General features: G+C 32.1%; 3 protein-coding genes across 4 annotated transcripts in view; 1 reads left to right on the top strand and 2 right to left on the bottom strand.

Annotated features, from left to right (window-relative positions):
• Positions 1-462: 462 nt before the first annotated feature.
• Positions 463-3,313, bottom strand: LOC108916251 (peptide deformylase, mitochondrial-like). Of its 2 annotated transcripts, none has more exons than XM_018722459.1 (3): positions 2,685-3,304; positions 1,002-1,122; positions 463-722 (listed from the first exon to the last, which is right to left on the bottom strand). In XM_018722459.1, the coding sequence occupies exons 1-3, from the start codon at positions 3,042-3,044 to the stop codon at positions 529-531; spliced, it is 675 nt and encodes a 224-aa protein (XP_018577975.1). In that variant the 5' UTR covers positions 3,045-3,304; the 3' UTR covers positions 463-528. The 2 variants fall into 2 exon arrangements, with proteins under 2 accessions (XP_018577975.1, XP_018577976.1); XM_018722460.2 differs by having other exon boundaries at positions 625-738; positions 2,685-3,313.
• A 241-nt stretch (positions 3,314-3,554) lies between these two features.
• Positions 3,555-4,724, top strand: LOC108916250 (probable trehalose-phosphate phosphatase 1). The gene has a single exon (XM_018722458.1). The coding sequence runs from the start codon at positions 3,748-3,750 to the stop codon at positions 4,552-4,554; it is 807 nt and encodes a 268-aa protein (XP_018577974.1). The 5' UTR covers positions 3,555-3,747; the 3' UTR covers positions 4,555-4,724.
• A 3,072-nt stretch (positions 4,725-7,796) lies between these two features.
• The window catches only part of LOC108916252 (WD repeat and FYVE domain-containing protein 3), a 49,046-nt gene continuing 35,787 nt past the window's right edge, over positions 7,797-21,055 (bottom strand). Inside the window, exons 25-34 of the mRNA XM_018722461.1 lie at positions 20,110-20,328; positions 19,765-20,044; positions 19,473-19,707; positions 16,933-17,165; positions 16,629-16,882; positions 15,873-16,298; positions 12,793-13,198; positions 12,273-12,422; positions 12,106-12,217; positions 7,797-8,242 (exon numbers count right to left, since the gene is read on the bottom strand). Of these exons, the coding sequence (XP_018577977.1) occupies positions 7,951-8,242; positions 12,106-12,217; positions 12,273-12,422; positions 12,793-13,198; positions 15,873-16,298; positions 16,629-16,882; positions 16,933-17,165; positions 19,473-19,707; positions 19,765-20,044; positions 20,110-20,328 (2,607 nt within the window). The 3' untranslated portion in view covers positions 7,797-7,950. The remainder of the gene's footprint in view (positions 8,243-12,105; positions 12,218-12,272; positions 12,423-12,792; positions 13,199-15,872; positions 16,299-16,628; positions 16,883-16,932; positions 17,166-19,472; positions 19,708-19,764; positions 20,045-20,109; positions 20,329-21,055) is intronic.

The raw sequence follows: 21,055 nt of genomic DNA on the forward strand, positions 1-21,055 counted from the left end.
ATTTTAGGTGGCTTAAAATCTCCCTATTTTCTACTGCAAATTATTTAATTCCACACGAATTTTGTGGGTACCTTAATTTAAATTTCGCGGTCGCGGGCCAAAAATTTAGATTTAAATTTTAATTATAGAGCTTCATCATAAAGACCGTTGATATATCATTTGTCATTCCGTCGTCTTTATTAGATGTATTCCTAGCACCCATTATGCATTAGAAAAATTGAAACACGAGGGCTCGACTCAAAATATTGTTTTTGTTTTTAATAAGTACATTAAAACAGGTTATAACAGTAGGTCTACGAGTTTAATTTTTTTCTTATTTTTGCTAGTCGAATATTGCAACGTGCTGTAACCATTAAAATTAAGACATAACAGTATATATTTTTTTCTATTTCAGACCTTTTATTTGCAACATGGACTTAAACTAAAATATGGAACATGAATATCACGAAAACTAAAACTTTGATTTATTATTACAATATCTATTTTATTTCAAAAACTTTACACTTAAGTAGTCATTAATTAATTACTTTATTGTGGACCGTAAGGTAATTCTACTCTTCCCCCACGTTCATTTATTACATTCCAGCAGCTACAAGTAAAAGTTTTTCTATCCATAACATCTGTATATGTGATTCCATTAAGGTGATCAATTTCGTGCTGAATAATTCGTGCTAGCCAACCATTAAAGTTTTCTGAGAAATTATTTCCATTTTCATCAAATCCTGAAATTGTTATTATCTACAATTTATGAAATTAGAAGTACACATATATTTTTTTCCAAATAATTTTAGTTGCAATAAATATATTACACTAAATCTACTTTTTTCTTTTATTATCAAACTAACACAAAAATGCATATACATTTGATGGAAGTACATTTACAGAAAAATAAAAATAGGACCAAGTGTAAAAGTTCTGTGAACCAACAGATTCCGTTACTGTGCTGACTCCAAGTTATCTTAAGAAGACAATAGGTTGAGCGAGCGGCGTTTTAAATTTACCTTTTAGATTTAGAGATCGGTATCGAGCAACATCAGCATAAAATCCTTTAATACTTTCACAAGCCTCTGGAAATATGATTTTGGTATAATCTAATATTTTTATTTCTGGATTTATAACTACCTAAAACTGAAGAGTTTATTATTTTTAATTACCTAAATGTATCTAAAATTCTGATAATTTTCCACAATATTCCTTTAATCTATAAAAGTATATACAAGGCTGGAAAATCCACATGGTCCATCTGCCTTTACATGAGAGCGACAAAGTAAAGAAATCCGTGTGATATACAAGGATGGCTATAGTGAAGACGTTTCATAATCTGAATAGTCACCGCACGTTTCGGGTTAGAAGTGGGACTGACTATTCAGATTATGAAACGTCTTTATTTGAATCATCCTTGTCTATCACACGGATTTCTATGACTTACTTTATCACTGTCACGTAACGGCCGATGTACCATGGGGACTTTCCGAACCTGTATACTTAGTACCCAAAATTGAATGAATCGTACTTAATTTTTTTTTACACTGCAAATTATATTATAAAAAAAATTTCTTTTGACATGATCCTAGATAAAATATGTTTATTTAATTTTATCAGGATAAGGTGTCTTTTTTATGATATTTCAGTGAGACTTTGAGAGAACGGTTTTTGGTGTAGCCAAAGATGAATATTATTTCTTACCTAGAATGCAGAGGTCACTAAGATTACCTGAAAAAATCTTGTCTTTTTGCCATATTTTTTATTGACCAAGATTTTTATTAAATAGTAGTATTATTATTTTCATTCTGCCTGTTCTGTTCTGTTTAATGGATGTTGTTATAACCAAACTTCACTCTAAATATAAATTAGTGCTGGGATGGGAATCATATTCGAATAATTCGAACATTCGAATTATTGGGTACTATCTATAAATTCGAATAAGTGTAAATGTAACTATTCGAAAATTCGAATAATTTCACCTCCACATTTTTTGTTGGACCTTGTTAATGCTTGTTAAATTTAGAAACATTTTGCCTCTCAGTTTTTTGATAAATGATAAGAGGTTTTGAGTAAAAAAAATGAAGTTCAGGACTCCATAAGCGCACATAGTCTTTTTTCAAATATCACATCAATATCTAGTAGCTTCTCATTTCAACATCCTACAATAAGAAGAGAATAAAAAATATTCGTTTAGAAGAAGCCTCAGCAGTCTAAATATCGTGGCAAATTTCAGTTCTTAATTTCAAACAGTTTGGAAAAAATTGAATAAAACTATATTTTGCAGCCCTTTTAAGGAGTCGTAACGTAACTAATCCAGAAGCGCTTAAATCAAAAAAATTTATATCAATGACTTTTAAAATTGTTTAAATAATCAACCCTCAAATTTTTGCACATAATTTCGGATCACCCTGTATATGTAGACATTAATTGTTTGAAAATACCTACCAATTTCAGATCTCTTAAAATACATTTGACCTTTTTACATTTTATAATAGTGTAATATTTGAATTTCCTGGATTATTCAAATATTTGACTACATACCACCTAATTTTGAGCATTATTTTTATTATTCAAATAATGTAAAATTTCGAATATTTCAAATAATTTGAATATTGTAATAATTTGAATAAATATTGAAGTAACTATTTGAATACTAAACTTAAAAATGTCCCAGCCCTAATATAAATGATAACTCTTACTTTTAGCGGGTAATGTAACATCTCCATATTCTTCTGCTCCTGTTTGTTGAACAATTTGGCGTGGTTTTTGTTAAATTCCATTAAGAATATTTGTATCGGGATTCCTATTTGTGCAGCGGATAGTCCAACACATTTGTACTTATTGAATACTAATTTCATTTGGTCAATAACAGATTTTATTTCTGGAGAAGTTATCAAATGTGTTGGTACTTTTTCGGATGTTGCTCTTAATGTAGGATCGCCAATTTGAATTATGTGCCTATATGGAGCTTCATTTTTTCTCGGTTTAACAAGGTTGGCATACCAAGTTCTCACTTGTTTGTAACTTATAAATCGACTCTGATTAAAATTTAATGTCATAATAACTGTTACTATTATTATTATTATTATTATTAAAATATTAAAAAAATGTCTACAATTAGTTCTCGGATAACATAACCATACTTCTTGATGCCAGATTTACTCGATCCATAGCACATATCCCTTATGGGGGGCTTTCGCTTTGGAAAAAATAGTACCTATTAGCAACTAATATCAGTTCAGAGTAACTCTAAGTTTTAAGTTGCTATTAGCTGCTGATAGCTACTATTTTTGCCAAATCGAAAGGCCTTAAGGGCTCCACACATCCACAGAATCGATTATTTTCTATTTAGTTCTGTATTCTGTGGTTCTTTATTTTATTATTTTTTATATTTCAATTCAATTTATGAATTATGATTTATGTTTATGAATTCATTCTCATCGTTCTTTGTAAAATTCTGCTTTTGTAAAATATATTCTAATTCTTCAAATGAAAAAAATGAAAAACGCGTTCATTATACTTCAATTACTGCTCTATGTTACTGCTGTAATAATAAAGCTCATAGTTGTTTTTATTTATTAATTAAAAATTTATATTGATAACTTTGATAACCTTTTAGAGTTATCTATGTTAAAGAGGTTTAGCGACTTTTGTCCTTACGAGCTAATTGGTAAGAAGCAGGAATTTTATTTGTGTTTTACATTTGATAGTAGAGGTGTAGAGGTATTATTTATATATACATAATATATATATTTCAAGAGAATGTGTGACAATTATGAGGAATATTTAACAACCTACATTGAAGATTCATCTAAATTAGCTCTTTTGTTGGATTACGATGGAACCTTAACACCAATTGTGGCTCATCCTGATTTAGCTACAATACCGCCACAAACTAAAAGTGTTTTACACAGCTTATCTTTAATGTCTGGAATATTTGTAGCAATTATATCTGGGAGAAATGTAAATAATGTAAAAGAGATGGTAGGAATAGATAATATTACATATGCAGGTAATCATGGATTAGAGGTTTTGTATCCCAATGGAACAAGATACGTTCATCAGTTACCAACAGAATTTAATCGACAAGTTAATGAACTTATCCAGAAACTAGAAAACAGTGTTGTTAGAGATGGAGCTTGGATTGAAAATAAAGGAGCCTCCTTAACATTTCATTTTAGAGCAACGCCAGAAAATTTAAGGAATGAAATAGAAAAAACTGCACAAAAAATTATTGAAGATGCAAATTTTAAAGTTGGGAAAGCACACTGTGCACTTGAAGCAAGACCGAAGGTAGACTGGAATAAAGGAAAAGTTGCATTATTAATATTAAATAATGAATACGGAGAAAATTGGTCTAAAAATGTTAAAGTAGTATTTGCCGGAGATGACACAACCGATGAAGATGCTATGAGAGCTTTAAAAGGTAATGCAGCAACCTTCAGAATATCTTCTTCATTAAATGTAGAAACTTGTGCAGAAAAACTACTTTCATCTACTGAAGCAGTACGGCAAATGTTAATTTATATAGAAAAATTGATGTTAAAAAATATAAATTTGTCAAAATAGATTCAATATTATATGAAAAGACTCACTGGAGAACAAAAAAATAGATTTGTCAACTGTACTGTAGTTGTAGTTTATATTATAGATACCTCATGGAGACGGTTAATTCCAATTTTGTTACAGAATATTTCATATTATTTTTAAGTGCAAAGGAAAATACATAATTCTTAAATTTTCAATATTTTCGTATATCCCAGTTTTCCTGTCCATATCGTTAAATATAACCTTGTTTATGTTTATATTTCTGAGCAAATGGAAATATACAGGGAGTCCTATAACTTGCCAATCTTCATCATTAGTTCTACATAAAAAAAGGTCACTCAAATATGTTTTCTATAGGTGAAATACATCTTGAAAGTATGTTCTTCAGGGTTTTTATTCAATATCTCTTTGGAAAAACAGAAACCAACAAATTCCATTGTAATTTTCAAGCAGATCAATAATTTTTAAAATTGATTTTACTCGAAGGCTATGTTTTATCAAAGTCTAATAGAACATCTATTATAAACCATAAAATTTTTAGATAAAACTGTGGAAGAAACTACTCATAAAAAAAGTTACAAAAATTTTTACTCCTACCACATCAGTTATTTGTTTATGTGCAAATTGATTTTAGGGCAATTTCTTAAAATTTTAGGGCGATTACCCATTTTGTTAAGATAACATAAATCTATAAAATTTAATATGTTTATACAAGTTTCAGAGATATTAAATAAAAGTTTAAGTTCTCAAAAAGTACTGTTATAATTCCTGCTATTTTAACCAATTAAAAACAAGTGCCACCCCTTATTTTATTTAAACGTCATGTTTAAAATTTATTTTTGACTAAATCATGTCATTATACTAACACATCTAACTAACAAGTTTTATTGTGATAAATGCATATGGGGTTTTATTGTGATAAAAATCATGTTAGGTACAGTTGACGCCACCCAAATGTGAATGCATTTTATCATATCATCATTTATCATTATCGTAGTAAATCAGACTTTTTTTAGTGGCGTAACACAGAGAGGTTATTCTTATGGATAAATTTGACCAAGGCATTGTCTTCCGCGTCACTGGAAACCTTCCCGAAATTTTGCCTGATAGATCTTTGTAATTATTGTTCTCGCCAGCGTTGTTTAATATAAAATATACAATTTTTACTGACATTTAAGTCAGCAGCCACTTCACTCAAAGACCAATTATCTTCTAATTTAGCTATAGCCCTTGCTCTATGCGCTTCATTTAAATGCTCCGGCATATTTCACGTTACTTGTTTACATTTAATTACGTTTGCTCTAAGTGACATATATGTATATTTGACAACTATTGAATTTTACGACTATGATTTGAAGTTTAAATTACACGGTACAATATTGCAGTTCACATTTGGGTGGCGCCGACTGTACCTACCAATGGTTTTTACTTAAGATTAAACCCCTCCTGCATCACTATCTGGGTTTAATCAAGTAAACAAAGAAAAATGCAGATTATACTTGTGAATTTAGAGCTCTAAAAATCTTTTTTTTTTTTTTGACAAAACCATAGTTCGTCAGAAACTTATATTTTGTACAAAAAAATGGAACTTTTTACATTTTCTATTGCTTAAATTACAAAAACAATTGATCCTCTGTTAGATTGACTAAGAAATAGTAATGTCTTTCTAAACCATTAAACTTAATGTCATATGTATCTTACTATTAGATGTACACCCATTAAATATCACCATAATTATTGTAATAAAGCATTCTAAATGCACAAAAATATATAGGGTGTTCCACTTAAAAATCCTTGCTATGTCTATATCTTTGTAATTCGAGGTTCAATTTTTTCACAACTTACCAATCAGGAAAGGAATTTTCAGGAAATTTTGTATATTTGGAAATAGGGAATTTTTCCGTTTCATGAAATTTCTTTAAATTCCAATCGTAATATATGTTTATTAAGATACTGGTAGTGTGTGTTCATACGGTTGTGAATTAAAAAATCGAATATTATTATTGAAACTGAAAAAACTTGTTTCAAATTTGGGTTATGTTGTAGGCCTGTATTTTCTTTTGTAAATATTAAATATTTTTGTAAAATATCTAGTTAAGTAAAAGATAAAAGCAGGATGAAATTTTTATTCATAATCAGGACATGGCATATTTACACCTGCTATAAACTATAGAATCTACAATATCACATACATTTATCAAATATACGGAAATATACTTTGGAATGCACAATAATGCACATGTATATTGTCTACAGATGCCTGTGCACATCTTTGTTTCTCATCTAATTTCTAACAAATTCGGTCCTCATTGGATACAAAAATAATATCATATAATGGAGTTAGTTTTTTCTCATCTTTGCATAGAAGCAGTCTAGCTTTGTATATAAACACAATATTTTACAGGCAACAAATATTATTGTTCTAAAGATATATTGCTCTGTGACAAATTAATACTTTTAGCTAAGCTTATAAAAATTCTTCCACAAAAAAAAAGGTTTTTATTTTCAATAATTACACAAATATTCATTAAGATATGATCAGTATCACAATAAATAAATAAATTAATAACAATTTAAAAGTTAACAATATCAAAAATTGGATATATATTAATTTTTTTTTTAAAATAAAATCTAAGCAGCCTACAAATCTGCAAAAATATCGAGAAATGATCAATTAAACGATCGCACTGGCCGTTTGCACTAGTTAAAATAAATTTAGTGTTTTTTAGCAGGACAATATTTTAATTGAAGTTGATATTGGCCGCAAAAAAAAAAGTTTAGCATTTTAAAATTTGCGGTAACTGCTCAAGTAACTTCGGTGATGAAAACAATGAGTTAAAATCCAAGATGTTGGTTACTTCTTCATGTAACAATTGTAAAAATAAGTTTATTTCTTGTTATGTACTTGTTTAGCCTTGTAATCGAAGCATGGCACTGTATGTAAGTGGTAATGATTGAAGTAATAACAAAAGATAACATCAAAATGTCTCATTCTATCTTATATCGACTTCGACCGTTTCAGAATATTATTTTATTTAACAGAAATGTTTATTAAAGAATTGGTATTTTATGCATTAACAGTTTTTATCTGAACTAGTGCAAATTATTATCAGTTAAAATTTTTTTATAAATAAACTTACAAATTACAATATCACAAAAGTAAATACAAAATTAGGTATGGTTAAAAACATATAACAATAAATAAAAAGTTACAATAAATATGAAATTAATAAAATATAATAAAATACAATTAACGATACCTTTAAAGTGTAAAACAATAACAACAATGTATAAACTTTTATATATAATTTTTTTTAAACCTATTTATCAATTTACAGTGGTATCTATACACGTTTTGTAAACATTTTCTAATACATACTGTGGTACGGTTAATAAATAGAATGCAGCAATTCATCTTTAACGTTCTGATTTTAATGAGGCGTAACAATTCTGGCACACTCTAACGGGTTTTAGAATACGTAGTCGGGATATTTCACTTTCAAATTTACTACATTTGGAACAAAAAACTTGACCACAGTTTCTACAATGATGTTTTCGTTCATATATAGTGAACCTAATGCTACATGCCGCACAGTAGTCTGCCCCTTCATCCTTCAGCCAATGATCAGCCGCCCGCCCAGGAACATCACAGACACTCCATGAAAAGACCCTGCCCCTTGTATCCCCGACATATACGGATCGGTGGTCCCTAAAAATACTCGATAGTTGTAATTTTTTTTGTGAAATCAAAAGCCTGATAAGGAATGGGCCAAATGTCCCTATTACATTCTATGATAAAAATAAATGAAGGTGTTGAAGCAAAAAAATTAACTTGGTTTTAGTAATACTTCAGAAATCTAAATAGCATGGTTTTGCATGAACGACTAATGAATACTAATTTAACCGGACAAAATTAGCTGCGCACACCCATCTTGTAGTTCAGACTTTCCCGTTAGATGGGTGTTATGTAGCCCCTCCCGAGTTAGCCTGCCAAATGGCGTCGCTTGAGACAGTTGTAGCCCCCGAGACAGTTTTTGTGCAATGACTATTTTGACTTCTTAAATTTTTTAAAATGGTTGGTATTTGAGAACATTGAAATTTTGTTTTCTGCTCGGTAAAAGTGCATCGGACACGGTTGATACGTTGTCTACACCTTATAAATAACATGCCTTGAAAAGAACTCAAGTGTATGAGTGGTGTTCGCGATTCAAATGCGGTGAGATCAATCGAAGACATTCAACACCCGGGTTGGCATTCTACGTCTAGAACTGTTGAAAACGTGGAAAAATTTTGAGCGTTTATGTACAAGAATAGAAGGCATTTTATTGATGTAATTGCTGAACTATCTGGTCTTTCGTGGAGCTCGTTGCAACACATTTTAGCCATAGATTTGCAAATGAGACGAATCGTGGCGAAATTCGTGCCCCGCTTGCAGTGACTTGGGCCACCTGGAAGTGGACGAGAACTTTTTCAACAAAATCATCACCGGGGATGAATCGCGGTGTTAAGAGTACGACCCAGAGACAAAGCAACAATCCTCGCAGTGGAAGACCACGGATTCCCCTTGCCCAAAAAAGCTCCAACTCACACAGCTGTCTCTGTGCATGATTTCTTGGCGATAAACCGCATGGCCCCCTTCTTCACCCACCCTACACACTTCATCTGGCACCCTGTGATCTTTTTTGTTCACCTGGATGAAAAGGAAGCTGAAAGGAAAATGTTTTGCAGACATTCCGGAGACGAAAAGAAAATCAAAAGTGGCGCTGGCGTTGCAAGGTAAATTGGTAGTGTTGGGTTTCTTGGTGTGAGCCTTACAAATTTGAAGCTTATTTGACGTTGCTCCTAGAAGGTGCTAGTTCTGTATTATTTAGGTAAATCAAAACATATTTCTGTCAACATTCAATTCTGCATAAAAAATGTACTGTTTAGGTTTCCGAGTTATGTATTTGCATTTAACAGTTGCAATGCATTATGTGGTGGTTTTCTTTCAGGCGGTGATATTGCTATTTCTTTTCTAAGTAGGCTTGTGTCAAATTTTCATGTCAATAAATATTAGTGTATTTCGCGTGCCTGTGATTTAGGCCCAAATTCATAGATCTCACTAAAGTTCTGCTCACACTTATCTCGTACTAAACTCACCCTAATCGTATTCATAAACAATTCTAATTCAATAAGTCACTTAAATCGTACTCAAACCGACCTCACAAATGAGTGCTAGGTTAGTGACATATTAGTGGTGTCTGACGTGTGCTTATATGTTCCTAATTTATTAATTTTGTGGTTTCATAATATTCTAGCAGTACTTATATTTTACAAATAATTAAGTCCAGGTATTCAATAAAGGATATTCTATATGTGAATGCTATATAAATTATAATTATTTTTTAAAAATTATTTCTGTTGCATACCTCATAAATGATTGCTTGTCACTCATTCTAATCTATATGAAGTATATAGTAAGATAATGAACTAAATATTACTAACTACTAACTAATTATTACTTGGAATATTATGAGGATCGTTTTTACCTGGATAATTAATTAGACCTTTTGATTTTCATTATTTATTATTTAAATGTAACTTATTATGTATATATTTTCAACGTCAGTTATTCAAATTCAAAATAAAGAAATATTGTGACATTAGGTTTCTACTGATGACATATTTTTGGTAATATTTGAGTAGCCAACTGTTTCCTTGTCTAGTAATTTGTGGTTTGATGCACACTCAAGTTAGTGACTCATTTATACACATTTCTGAATACCAGAATTGAGAATGACATTAGGGCACCCTAAGTTGAGTGAAGCATAAGTTTGAGATGAGTGAAAGGTTAGTATAGATTTAGGGAAATCTCTGAATTTGGCCCTTATTATTCGTGCAAAATTATTAGCTAGTGATCAAAAAGTGCCATGACAATAATTTTTCCAACAGTGAGATGCGTGATATGATTTGTGTTTTTGCTCAGGCTAATTTTAATGGACTTACGGCGACCCGATGATATGTACAATTGTACCCAAATAGATTGCAACCTAATTATAAAACTATTCAAAAATCTTTCCAACCGCTTAGGTGAATCTGGATTTTTTCGACCAAAAAGGTGGACATTTTAATTTGTGTTTCGGAAAATTCCGGTATGAGTACTCGTCGGTTAAGTGCGGCAAAGGGGGTAAGCCAATGATCCATTTGTAAAATTTAAAAAAAAGAAATGATCCATCCATATTATACTCCGGTTCAGCAGTTATTGCCTTAAGATTTACAAGATTTACTCAGTTTATATAAAAATATGCAAAATTTACCGATGAGGCGACATTTACTAGACGGGGAGTTTTCAATTAGAAGAACAATCATTTGTGGGATTCTGAAAATCCGCTTGCTGTAAAAGGAAGACATTTTCAGCATGAGTTTAAGGTGAATATTTGGTGTGGTTTAATTTCTGGTTTTTTCATAGGACCTTTTGAATTACCACCCAATCTAACTGGACCTCATTATTTAAACTTTCTTCAACATAATTTAAACGAGCTTCTAGATGATGTACCACTCGCTTTAAGAGTATGTGGTTTATGCACAACGGTGTGCCACCACATTTTGCCTTGCCAGTACGCCAGTATTTAAATGAACATTTTCCTCATCGGTGGATTGGCCGTGGAAGTGAATTTATTTGGCCATCGAGAAGTCTAGACTTAAACCCTCTGGACTTCTCAGCACGGTCAAACTTGAAGGATGTATTGTGAAGAAATTAATTCTGTTGAGGAGTTGGGGCAGAAAATACAAGTAGCATACATTTAAAAATAATAGGGAATTTTTTTTAATATTCAGACATTTAAGAGAGTATATAGTAAAATGTATTGAGGTAGGTGGTGGACACTTCCAGCATTTGCTTTAAGGTTCGTTATTCTTACTATTGTCAATAATTGTTATTCTTATTTTCATCTTGCAAATGCAAACAGAAACCGATAAAATTAGTCGACCTAAACAATAGTACATTTTTTATGTAAAATTAAACGTTCTTTTAGATTTTTAACTTTTTTAAGCATAGCTCAACAGATAAAAAAATATTTTGATTTACCTAAATAATACGGCGAAACTAGCGCCCTCTGGAGCAATGTCAAAATAAGCTTCAAATTCGTAATTCTCACATCAAAACCCAATACTACCAATTTTCAGAGTCATGCTATTAAAATTTTCTCAATTATTGAGAAACTTCAAAATTTCATTCGTGATTCAGCGAATTATGTAAACGTGTCAGGTAATTTGTGTTTTAAAACTGTATTATTTCTATGCCTTTTCTGCAAAAACTGTTGAATTTTATTATTTAGCTTTCCATAAAATAAATATTTATGGATTTACAAGACATGAAAAATGTCTACGTGTTTTAAACCAAGTAATGGTTTCTCTATGTTCTACCATATTTAATTGTTAAATCAATAAAACATACCTACCTAAATATCCTAAATCATTGTCAGTAACATGAAGATTACAAAATACGAAGGGTCAGTTTTCATCAATTTTGAAACATTTATAAGCAACTCGTATCACCTTAAATACACCCTGTAAACAAGATATTACACTTACTTGGACACGGCTAAAGCTGTTACTGAAGCAGGTTCGGCATTGTCTTTACGGTCATAGGCTGTATGCATCGTTAATTTACTTCTAAATACAAGCTGTCTTTGCCATTTAAAACCTGAAAACAAATATTGAAAATATCTTTGTATAGAAACATTTCGTAGTATTAATACCAGGTCTAAGAGAATTCATTGGATTGGTAGTCCTTTTCTTTGCCTCCGAGACCATAACAAATGAATCTGTTAGGCTGGTGTCCGATTTACTCGTTCTCATACCTGATCCATCATCAACGTCTAAACTTACACTGTCTGCGCTATTTCCTCCTAAAATATTCATATAGAGGTGTTACAAAAAAACTATTAATATTTTAAAATACACCAATTCTTTTTTGAAGAATGCTGTCTTAAGCACATCGTAAACAAAAAGTTTCTATTACATCATATCCTTTCTCTTTCCCTTTCACTGTTCATGCTTCGATTTTCTTAATCAAAATTACATAAAAATATGTTGGTTCGAGACAAAATTCAATAACTTTGATACTGTTTTGAAAAGGCACCAAAGTGAAAAACCGCATGAGGAAAGTCCTATATTATTGTCATCCAAAGAATCTATGGTTAACAGCTTGACCTATTTTTTTGTAATACTCTGTATTTTATAACAATTTTAAACAGTTATAATATATTTAATACAAACCTTCACTTTTTCTAAAACTAACATGAATCCTGGACCTTCTTCTTCTCACTGGAGCAACAGGAGGTGCTGTTTCTTCAGTATCACTGCAAGTCTCTTTTTCATCTTGCTGTTCACTTCTCCATTCTTTACTACTACTTTCGTCACTCCTTTGTCTGTCTACTGAAGACCGCCTTGTATTATCTTCAGAAAGGCTACTTTCAGAACCAGACTTCATAAGACACAACCCTGAACTGTCACTAGAAACGTTAATTTGTTTAACAAGACGATGATGAATAGGTGCTGCTTTAACAGTTGATTCGTTTGAGGATTTTGGAGATTTTGGAGACTTAGATTCTATTGGAGACTTTTGGATTGAGGTATTTGTACTGTCCTCGTCTGGCACTTGTACATAGTCTATGGACCACATCTACAATTTAAAATCAGTGGTTACCGATGAAAGGAAAATATGTCGAACCTTTCACATTTGTAAGGACCCCAGTGTGTGCTACTTAACATTTTCACTGGTGTTCCCTTACAAGTTAAAACATATTAAATGAGAACTAGTCACATGCTTGAAACTTGGGTTAGTCATATAAATAATAAAATTTTCAATAAAAATAAATAAATGTTTTGTTTAAAATATCAAAATCTATGTGATGCATCTAATTTTTCATTCCTAGGTTAAAAACTTGCTTTTTACAATTTTATCTGTAAGTATATGAAAATATAGAAATATTTTTATGTCAAATTAAGTAACTTTTTTTATTATCATCGGCGCTTGAAAGCACAACTCCTACGAGTTGCTTATGGTAAATTTGTTCGTTATTTTTGTCACTTTAATTAACTACCTACATGTATGGCTGCTGCTAGTGGAAAAAAATCACCTAACACCGGAAAATTAACAAAGAAAAAGTTATATGTTTAGAACTGTTGACAATGAAGACAGATTTAATTTCTTAAACATAATTTTTTGTAGTAGTAAAATTTAAATACATGCGGCAATATTTTGTTTCTAATTATGCATTATTCATATTTATTAAAAGTATTTTATTAAGAGAATAGTATGAATATGGTTTAGTTGTGTCAAATAAAATTTTAACTTTCTAATATAGATCTCTTTTTACCCAGTTTAGTTTAAGGTTTTTTAAGTTGCTGATTTAATTTATGATCAACACATTTTAAACTATCACTATCAGATTCAACTATCTTGAAATAATAAATATAATTTTTTAAATATTGAAATACAGTAGAACCCCTCATATCCGTCACCCACGGGACCGGAGTGTGATCAGTACAAAAAAGATTGGATAATCCGTGGAACAACAAAAAATGAATAAAAACGCAGATAAACGAGTATTTATGTACATACATATGTAAATGTACGTGTTTATTGAAAAAAAATGGATGGGTGAACAGAAATATTCTGGTACATATACAGTGCTATTTTTTTTAAAACCTGACAGGTCAACTTTTTTATTTGAAGTCATAGACTAATACTTCCAAATGAAAAGTTTTAGTAAATAACTTGACTAAGAAAAATTTACAAATATTCTTTCTGGTGTTGCCAGATTTCTGTAGTAGCTACAAAAACGATATTTTTTTAAATGGCAACATATTTTTTTTAAATAATTTCACAAACCTACAATTTCTAAATAGAAAATGTTATATCACATTTTTTTATTGCAGTAGCCATTTTAGAACAATCAGCAGAAACAACAAAAATAATCTGAAGTCGGCAAGAACTGAAAGAAGCTAACATAGTAAGAGTGGGTCTTGGAAATAAAACAAAAATTGTGTTGTTTGAAAGAAGCCATCATTATTATTATTATCAAGATGATTTGAGCCTTTTGCGGATCTTTGAGCATACACTAGTTGTTTTTAGTTTTATTAAGTTATATTTTAAAAACTCCGGATTTGGAAGAGGCTTATTGGGATGTCTTGCGTGGAATTCAGCGCACACGTTGTGTAAACTTAAGCCACCAACATGAAAAAAAATTCATTCAACTTTCTCTTGTGGATTAAATAACTGATTCATCCTAGCAACTGAATTAAAACGTTACTTTTTTTTGTCAAATAACACAATGATAGTGCAATAATGATGGCTCCTTTAAAACACCACAGTTTTTGTTTAATTTCCAAGACCTACAGCTCTATTACCTTCTTTTAGTTCCTGCCGACTTCAGATTATTTTGTTGTTTTTGCCGATTGTTCTAAAATGGTTACTCCAATAAAGAAATGTGACATAACATTTTCTATATATAGAATTTGAAGGTTTGTCAAATTATGTTAAAGAAATAGGGTGTTGCCATTTAAAAAAATATCGTTTTAGTACTACTGCAGAAATCTGGCAACACTGGAAAGAATTATTTGTAAATTTTTCTTAATCGAGTTATTCCCTACAACTTTGCATCTGGAAGTACTAGTCCATCACTTCAAATAAAAAAGTTGGCCTATATAAAGTTTTAAGAAAATAGCACTGTATACACGGATGGAAAATCCACATAGTCCATCTGTCTTTACGTGAGAGTGACAAAGTAAGTCATATAAATTCCTACGATAGACAAAGCTGGCTATATTGAGGACGTTTCATAATCTGAATTGTCACCGCCCGTTTCGGAATGCGCTTGGTTAGAAGTCGGAGTGACTATTCAGATTATGAAAAGTCTTTGCTATAGGCATCCTCGTCTATCGCACGGATTTCTTTACTTTACTTTGTCACTCTCATGTAAAGGCAGATGGACCATGTACCATTGCCAGCCGTGTATAAGTATGAATGTAAGTACATACACAAAGGTACCTATGTACATACATATGTAAACTCATTTAAAAAAATCAGTTATATTTTTTTGTTTTAATGTACTTAATCTTTCTTTAGCCGCGCCTGTCGTCATGGTTCACAGAATCGTTGCTTCAAGAAAGGTGGGAGGGGTAACAGATATCCTGAGGAATCGGATATATTCCGAGGTCGGATATGAGGGGTTCTACTGTATATGTATTTTCCAAGATGACTAATGTTATTTTCTAAGGGAACATTAGTGGCAATATTAAATGGCAAAGTATGTATGCGCACTGAATATCTAAAACAATTTTTTCTTACTTACTCTTGTAACTCCATCTGTTGAACCAGTCATAATCACATTAAGATGATCCCACTCGTGGGTTTGTGAAAATGCAACACATAAAATCTGTTGCATACGATCGGCTCTTCCAACGCAAGTGTTCACGTTGGCTAACTCATCACCATTTATACTCCATACGTGCAGCCAAGTAGCTGCACAAGTTGCAATATCCCCTGTTAAATCATTTACTGCCACGGCTGCTATTGGACCGGCGTGACCACGTAGCTGTCTTACAAACACCCCGCGAGATAGATCCCATATAATTGCGGTACAATCCCTTGAACCCGAGACTATAACATTGTAGGCTGGACTCGCAGCGAGGCAAGTAACAGCGTCTGTGTGAGCATAGAGGCTGTGTTTTATGCTTAAGGATTTTTTCCTTGCTTCATATTCCCACACAGTGACAACCTAAAATTATAAAAAAAACAGATACGTATAAAGCTGCAGAATTTCTGGGCAGTTAATAATTAATTATATTTTTTTTTTACTCTCAACTCCCAATATTGAGCCTGTAAAGTACTGTTAGAGTCAACAACTGATAGATTTAGAAAGATCATGGAACCATTCTTCATGTGTTTGGTTTAGTTAGTTTAGTTCAATGACTTGGTTAGCAAGTACGAACATGTTAGATAAGATTTTGATGTAAATGTGTAAGAATGACAACTTTCACTACTTAACAATATTGTGACAAAATAATTACAATTTGTCTGCAAAAACGAAATTAGTATTAATACTTACTGAACTTGTTCCTGCAGTCACTATGAGTTTTGGAGATGGGCATACACATGTCAGTATTTCACTGTTATTTTGAATAACACTTTCAGAAACGAATACTGCTTTGTCACTGTCATAGTTTCCTATCCTAAGGGAATGGTCAGCAAAGCCCCATGCGACATATTTATTGAAAGTTGGCGGCATTAACACCTTATTTTGTTCTACTGCCAGAAGTGTTTTGTCTACGTGAAGAATTTGTCCAACAGGACTTTTGACTTCTGAAAATTGACGATTTTTATAGGTCTAAACTAAAGTTTTGGCTACATACCTTTAATTGGTTGCAATGAAGGCCTTAAATTGTCAAGGTGATGGAAGAATAATTTTTCAGGTTGTGGTAAACTGAAAGCTTGGACAATGGATCCAGTATCGATAACAGACGTTCTGTTACTTCCTACGCCCATTTTTTTACAAGGATGAGGTTTCTTGAAAAGTTGCTTTGGTATTTGTCCAAAATTATTTATAAAACCAATAGTAGCATTTTTCTTCAAAGGATCATCAATACTAAAAACAGAAATATAAAAATTCATACGATATACAGTATATCTGTAAAGTTACGCATTAATTCAATAAAAAGTCGGGTAATTTTTTTTCTACATGCTCATATATGTCATGTTTAATTATTCATTATTCTTCTCTTACAATGCTTTTATGTATACAGATGCCTGTTGAAATTATGACGCCATCGATGATCTTTTAAATGGAAAATGGATATCGAGCATTTTAATAAATATACAGGGTGTCCCATAAGCACATGGTCAAAAAGGTACTGCGACATTCCTTGGCTCAAAAGAAGACGATCTGACCTAATTTCCATCAAGAAAAAATGTCTGGCTCCTCTGCTATTGACTGTCAAAGTTCTTGAAAAATAATGTTTTTTGTAATATCTGGAGAATGTTACTATGGATTTTAATGAAACTTGCTCCTGAGTAAAGCTCATGTTTTGGTGAAGCAACTGTGTCCATCCACCTTGGGTAAGTAGTAAATTTTTAAGTGTCTTGGTACAAGAATTACCAGAACTTTTCATTTGGTAGCTGGAATCAATTCATTTTTTTTTTATTGATTCATTAGTCCTTTTTCGAACTTTTCGTGCTCTTGGTAAAATCTTGTAGCATTCATAGTTTTTTAATCAATAGCAGAGGAGCTAGACATTTTTTCTTAATCGGAATTAGGTCAGATCATCTTCTTTTGAGCCAAAGAATGTCGCAGTACCTATTTGATCATGTGCTTATGGGACACCCTGTATATTCGAATACTATGTAAATACCAAAGGTAATTATTAAAAAACTTAGCAACTGAAATTGATTTATTTTCTAATTCAGCTGTAGTAAGTCTATTTGTTAAAGAAAAGTAATTTCCAAGACAAACTTCTAAAAAAGTTTTGAAGATCCAATATGTAGATTTGTTGAAAAGTTCTTTAAATTAGCTTTTCAATAACAGTATAAAAATTATCATTTTCAACAGTTAGTTACTACATAATACGTTTAAGTCAACAACCTGTCAAAGTTGTTATAATTTATGGTAAGGAAGATTTTTTAAAACTGATTTTTATTGGTGTGTTGTACGCGGGAGCGCAAATGGCTCCATCTGTCGTGATGACTCCCAACTGTGCCATTCAAATGGTTACAGTAGGAAGCAACTTGCTATATTGCAGGTACTTGTTGCACGACTGCCACCCACAGAGGGCGAAGACAATGTTTTAATTACCAGTGTTCCAAGAAACAACTACTCCGAGGGCTATATGCCCCTACCGGCATTGAATTATACTCGCAACACCTAGTGCAACAGCTAAGATCGTTCGTCAGTTTAACCCACCAGGCACAGACCGGTTTCGGACTTATTAGTCCTCATCAGTGTGTCATAGGTGAGACAACCAATGAACAATCCAGCTGTTTTGCGTCGTATTGTAACGACAAGGAAATACATTGTACGGAGGAGCGCAAATGGCTCCATCTGTCGTGCTGACTTTCAACTGTGCCATTCAAATGGCTACAGTAGGAAGCGACCTGCTATATTGCAGGTACTTGTTGCACGACTGCCATCCACAGAGGGCGAAGACAATGTTTTAATTGCTAGTGTTGTGAGAAACAACTACTCCGAGGGCTATATGCCCCTATCGGCATTGAATTATACTCTCAACACCTAGTGCAACAGCTAGGATCGATTTTTATTGGTTATCAGTATTAATTTGATCCGTTGAAATTTAAACCTACTTTTATCCTGCAAACAAGTGACAAAATAACAAATGACATATGTAACTGAACTACCAATTAGCCTAATCGCGATTTCGATAATACAAATAGTGAATATTAAATTTAAAGTAGGAAAAAATATGTATATTCATTTTGTAAAAATGAGCCTTAAATAAAATAAAATATTTCCTACAAGTACAAAATTATTTTCAAAGCACTGACTGTTTTCTGCAAACCACAACACTTGTATTGAAAATCATGTAAACAATCGAACATCGAGTTTATAAGCTTCATATGAATAACATTACACAGATAGTGCTGCCAAAACCATTGTTGGATAGGAATAGCAAGAAGGAGAAACATCAAAAACTGATATCAACATCACGGTGAACCCATACAGATGTTCTGATAGCAGATCTGCCCCCACAGATCCTAGCCCAAGAACAACAAGGGCAGGTCAAAGATTCCTAGCTTCTCAATACTTTTTCTATTAAAATGTGATGCATACTTATATTAGAATTAATTACATGTTCTACATAGTAAACTGTACTGCAGTTTAAAATATATGTGCACATTTACCAATAATTTATTGTTATTTAACAATGGTAAAGAGACTTACTTATAAATATCCACATTTCCTTCATAAAAAAGATGATGAAAAACATTGACAGCCTCTACCGCTGCCTGGCCCTGCTGCTTACAGCCGAATATTAAATCTATCCAATGGTGAAGGCTTTGTGAAACATAGTCACATTCCAGTGCCATCCGGTGCACCCTTATAAATTCTCTAGTGTCTTGTTTAGCCCACGGAGGAAGCACTACGTCTCCAAGACCAATCCCACTTTGCTTAATACCTAATCAAAAATAATTACTATACATCGTTACTAATTTGATTTTATCATCAAACTTACCCAAATCAAATTTGTTCGAATTGCACAGAAATTCAGGCAAATAAAAAAATTCTGGTATTAATTCCTTAACGTCAGCCATATTGTGTTTTGAAGCAGATAACCACGCTTCTTTAACCGAATGAAACATTCTATCAGCCAAATCAAAATGACCTCCCTGTAATCGTAAGAAATGTTGAGTAAAAGGTTCTAATCGAACTAAATACGAACACACTATCATCGCACTAGAATAATGAGTTCCGTAATGATATGGAGGAGTTTCGCCATGGGGATCATCCCATTCCTAAAAGATTTAATGTGTAGATGTTTATTGTTATCACACACTGCACTTTATTAAGATGTATTTACCTTAAATCTTTTTTTGAATTGTTCTAATCTTTCAGGACTTTGTGCTCCCATAGACCTAGTAAAATCCCTGAAAGTTGACGGATCTGTTAAATCTAACTCCTCAGAGTCATAGTCGGCTAAAATCCAGGGAAAAACTGGATACTGCATTAAATCATTATATGATCTTCCAGCTAGAGTGTTCAAATACATCAGGTACTGGAAGTTTGATATTTCACCTCTCTAAAATAAAGAGGAAGAGCTAATTTGTGTAACATACAAAAAAGATGCAACATTAAAAAATGCGTTATTAAAACCAGTTTTAATTGTCACATAAGTGTGCAAGTAAATAAGTGGCGATTAAGAGTGCTTATCATGTAAAAAAATCTTATCCACTCCTTGTAGATTTATGAATTTGAATGGGGAGAAAAAAAAATTATTTTTCCTTAAATATGAAAAACCTACAAAAATGAAATTATGTCCACTTTTCCTACTATGGGCACTGCATATTTTAACCTCCCTTTAACTTTTTTCTATCGCTAATGTGATAATTCAAAAATCTGTTTTAGATTTCCACATTTTTACATCGAAGATGAGGCGAGATCTGGTCAATTGTGAAGGTTCTTGTAACCGTTTTTTCGACAACAATGGAATAGTTTATCATGAATTTTTACTGCCCGGTTGTACAGTTTACAAAGAGTACTACCTACAAATTTTGCACAATTTGCGTGAAGCAATTAGAAGAAAATGACAAGAACACGAAAGACAACACATGGGTTTTGGGTGAAACACAACACCATTGTGGTGCTGTAACCACCCCCCCCTCTGGACATGACCCCCCTGTGACTTTTTCCTATTACTTAAACTCACTCAAAGGACAATGTTTTTCAACAATAGATGAAATAAAGGCAAATGCGCAAACCGTGCTCAAGACGCTACCTAAAGAGAGTGTTTCTCAAACTGGAAACTA

Source organism: Anoplophora glabripennis, unplaced genomic scaffold (genome assembly GCF_000390285.2).
Source record: "Anoplophora glabripennis isolate ALB-LARVAE unplaced genomic scaffold, Agla_2.0 scaffold1403, whole genome shotgun sequence".
Lineage (NCBI taxonomy): Eukaryota > Metazoa > Arthropoda > Insecta > Coleoptera > Cerambycidae > Anoplophora > Anoplophora glabripennis.

Coding starts and splice junctions, on each gene's coding strand:
- LOC108916251 (XM_018722459.1), bottom strand. CDS start 3,044: ATGACATTAAATTTTAATCAGAGTCGATTTATAAGTTACAAACAAGTG. Junction 1,123..2,684: donor TGTTACATTACCCGCTAAAA/GTAAGAGTTATC, acceptor CTTCAGTTTTAG/GTAGTTATAAATCCAGAAAT. Junction 723..1,001: donor CCGATCTCTAAATCTAAAAG/GTAAATTTAAAA, acceptor TAACAATTTCAG/GATTTGATGAAAATGGAAAT.
- LOC108916250 (XM_018722458.1), top strand. CDS start 3,748: ATGTGTGACAATTATGAGGAATATTTAACAACCTACATTGAAGATTCA.